Below are 3316 nucleotides of genomic sequence, written 5' to 3'. Positions count from 1 at the left end.
TTCTTATCGATGATGCTTTTCCATCTTACAATCAGGTTGTTAATGACCTGATTAAAGAAATCAATTGGCTTTGAAGCAAAAAACATGTCAATTTCCTATTTAACACCTTCCATGTTTGCATACATTTCCCCATCAAGATGGTGTTGCAGGGAACAAAAAAGATGGTCATCTGATGGTGCCATATCTGGAAAATATGATGGGTTAGGGGAGAACTTCCCAACCCAACTCCATAATCTTGTGTTGCGTCAAACGTGTCACATGTGGACGTGCATTGTCGTAGAGAAGAATAACACCTTTCCGATTGACGAGTGAAGGGCGTTTCTGAAGGGCTTGATTTAAACGTTCCAGTTGCTGACTATAGATGTTTGCATTGACAGTTCACTGTAGATTTAGGAGTTCTAAATGAATTACTCCTTTAATGTCCCACCAAATGCAAAGCATCACTTTTTGCGGATAGAGTCCAGGTTTTGGGGTCGGAAGTGGTTTTTGTCTAGGATTGAGCCATTGTTTTTGGCGTTTAATATTCGCGTAGATAATCCATTTTTCATCATCGGTGACAATGCTGTCCAAAAATGGTTCACGCGCATTACGCGCCAGAAGAGACGAAGCAACATTAACACATTGGAAAAGATTATCATCAGAGAGTTCGTGAGGCACTCAAACATCTTCTTTAAGGAGTTTTCCATACTCCTTTGATGTTTACGTATTATTTCATGAAGGACATGCAATGTCAGAGCCATTTCACGAGTGTGTGTTGCCTTGAGTTAGACTCAAAAGCGTCTTTAGAGCATCAATATCAATTCCAACTTGTCAGCCCCTGCCATCACAGCTTTTAGAGCTAAAGACACCCGAAATAAATTTAATGAACCATCGTTGACACTTATGAACGTTCAAAACATTTCCATAAACTTCTTTGGATATTCTTTGTGGCTACAGAGGCGTTGTTTCCCTTCTAGTATTCAAACAGCATTACATGCCGAATGTGTATCTCGTCGTGTGCCATCACTATAAGGGATTAGTGTGTACTAAACTTTACACATTACATAGGCTGCACTAACGTGACGTTTAGGCGGTTCGTTTAACTATTATACATGATGTACGTTTTTTTTTGGGGGGGGGTTTAAGAAAGTGTTCCAAAACGCGACATTAATTTCTTGACGACCTAATAGTAATGCTTTTATTTGTTAATGTTTCTTGTGTGGTTTTATGTAAAGCAGCTTTACACGTCTGATTCGTAGATGAGTTAAGATTATTCTCTAACCTTGAGGACGTTTCTGGACGGCAGTGTATATAAGCGTGTTTGACAGACGATAAGGGTTGTTTGTTGTTGTTGTTTTTGACATGTTATGAAGAAGTGATTCTGTATGTCTCTTTCTTGTGTAACAGAATCTTGGATATTCATGCCAGTCGATTGGCATTACCATTTAACCCACATTTGGACTTTTTAGGCCAGGACTATTTTAGATTATCTAATTGCGGACATTACCTGCTTAGATTCTCTGGGACTATTGGTCATCGGAAATAACTCCAACTGAGTCGTTTGGACTCAAAACGACAGAGATGTTCAGGAACCTTTGGATGATCGCCGCGCTTGGAAATTCGTCTGGATTCATTCATCGCCCATCAAGAAAACATTAGATCAGTCATACAGGCCAGTTAATCCAATTGTGTTTTTGATTGTTTTTGTATTTAGGATTATAGTGTGTCATTTTAACTTCTATTTTTGATTTATTTATTTTTGTTTGTTTATAAAGTTTGAGAATTAAAATACAAAAACATACATTCTTAGATTTCCTTCATCTTTGCTGTTCGTGCACCCGTACGTAACACAGTACCAACTTGTTTTAAATTCAAATGTTAAACCCATTGCTGTGTCTACTCACATCAAACCCCTGTAAACGTCCCACATTCATCATATCATTGGCAGCCTTGGGTACCACATGCATAATACGAACAGCCTTTTGTAAATCTTCTGCATCTTTCTCTAGCCCAGCCTTTTCTGTGTACTTCAAAATGTCCTGAAATTCATAAACAAGTTGTTCACATGACACACAGATTGCACCTCAGTATGCATAAATGGAACGGGATTAAGCAAACAGTTGGTGCTGTTTTAGAGAGAATACTGTCCAATAAGTTCACTAAATAAACAGAAATAATCAATATACATCTCAAAATATTGTAATTCCAGTCTGAAAAATAATCATAGTAGTATGTTCTTAATACACACCATAGGATCATACAATATACTTGAACTATTCACCAGCTATAAGATGGATCAGTATCATTAGTTACGGTTATTTATTTATTTATCTTTTATAACGAGTAAACTATCAACAGACAGAGGACGGTATTTAATAAACGTGTCAGTTACTTTCTGTAAAGTACAGTATATTAAAATTAAACAAGTCAAATCAATATCTCTACGTGTGTATTATACTTGTAGGCAAACAATATTCTTAGGTGTACATGCTAGTGTGTATTTCTCTGGAGGAGGGGAGTACTAAACAGTTTGTTATTAAAATAGTCACTAGAGAAATTAACGTATAGGTTGTCCGTGTTTGGTTAAAAGTTCCTCCAGTTTCTGGCATCAACTATATGATACTTGCATTTTTCCTATATTAAGATAAAGGTACGGTGGCGACACCTATTATAAATATCTTAAAACGCAAAGTTTTAATAATGAATTAGTATTAGGTTGAAATACGATTATATTACGTGTGAGAATGTTTTCGCACGTTTGTATTATTATTATTAAACACAGCGTATTTGATATCTTTATATTTATAAAGAGGGGTTGATTTTCAAGATTGTGGATAGGAAAATATATATCATTAAGTTTTGTAATAGTGGAATCTCGCTTACTGAAAGGTACTCGTATATGAAAAGTATGATACTTTCAATGTGAAATAAAACTATTGGGTGGCTAAGTATCTATGTACATGAGTAGAGTAGTCAATTACTATGCTTTAGAAGGTAAAATGCTTATAACACAAGTGAAGACCTGTTCTATGTTAGCAAAGAAAGATCATTAGAAATCAAGTAACATTTTGCTGTAACGTAGCATTAGCGCTTGTTTAGCTAATAAGTTCCAAGTATATATACATAAATATATACAAGTAAATATTGTGAGACATTAAAATACAGAGTTAGTGTAACTATTCTGGGATATGTACATTTCTCCTGGTATAAACTTTAAGTTTGAGACAGCAACTGTCTAAGTAGAACTTAGCTTGCTCACTAATTTCAACTAGGCCCGGCATGGCCAGGTGGTTAGGGCACTCGACTCGCAATCTGTGGGTCGCGAGTTCGAATCCCC

General features: G+C 36.1%; 1 protein-coding gene across 2 annotated transcripts in view; it reads right to left on the bottom strand.

Moving 5' to 3' along the window:
- Positions 1-3316, bottom strand: part of LOC106478516 (rho guanine nucleotide exchange factor 25-like) — a 25585-nt gene that overhangs the window by 10781 nt on the left and 11488 nt on the right. For both annotated transcript variants that reach the window (XM_013939065.2, XM_022382138.1), the window contains one exon: positions 1884-2018. In XM_013939065.2, the coding sequence (XP_013794519.2) occupies positions 1884-2018 (135 nt within the window). The remainder of the gene's footprint in view (positions 1-1883; positions 2019-3316) is intronic.

This window comes from Limulus polyphemus, unplaced genomic scaffold (assembly GCF_000517525.1).
Source record: "Limulus polyphemus unplaced genomic scaffold, Limulus_polyphemus-2.1.2 Scaffold220, whole genome shotgun sequence".
Taxonomy (NCBI): Eukaryota; Metazoa; Arthropoda; class Merostomata; order Xiphosura; family Limulidae; genus Limulus; species Limulus polyphemus.
This window is presented reverse-complemented; position numbering and strand designations above follow the sequence as displayed.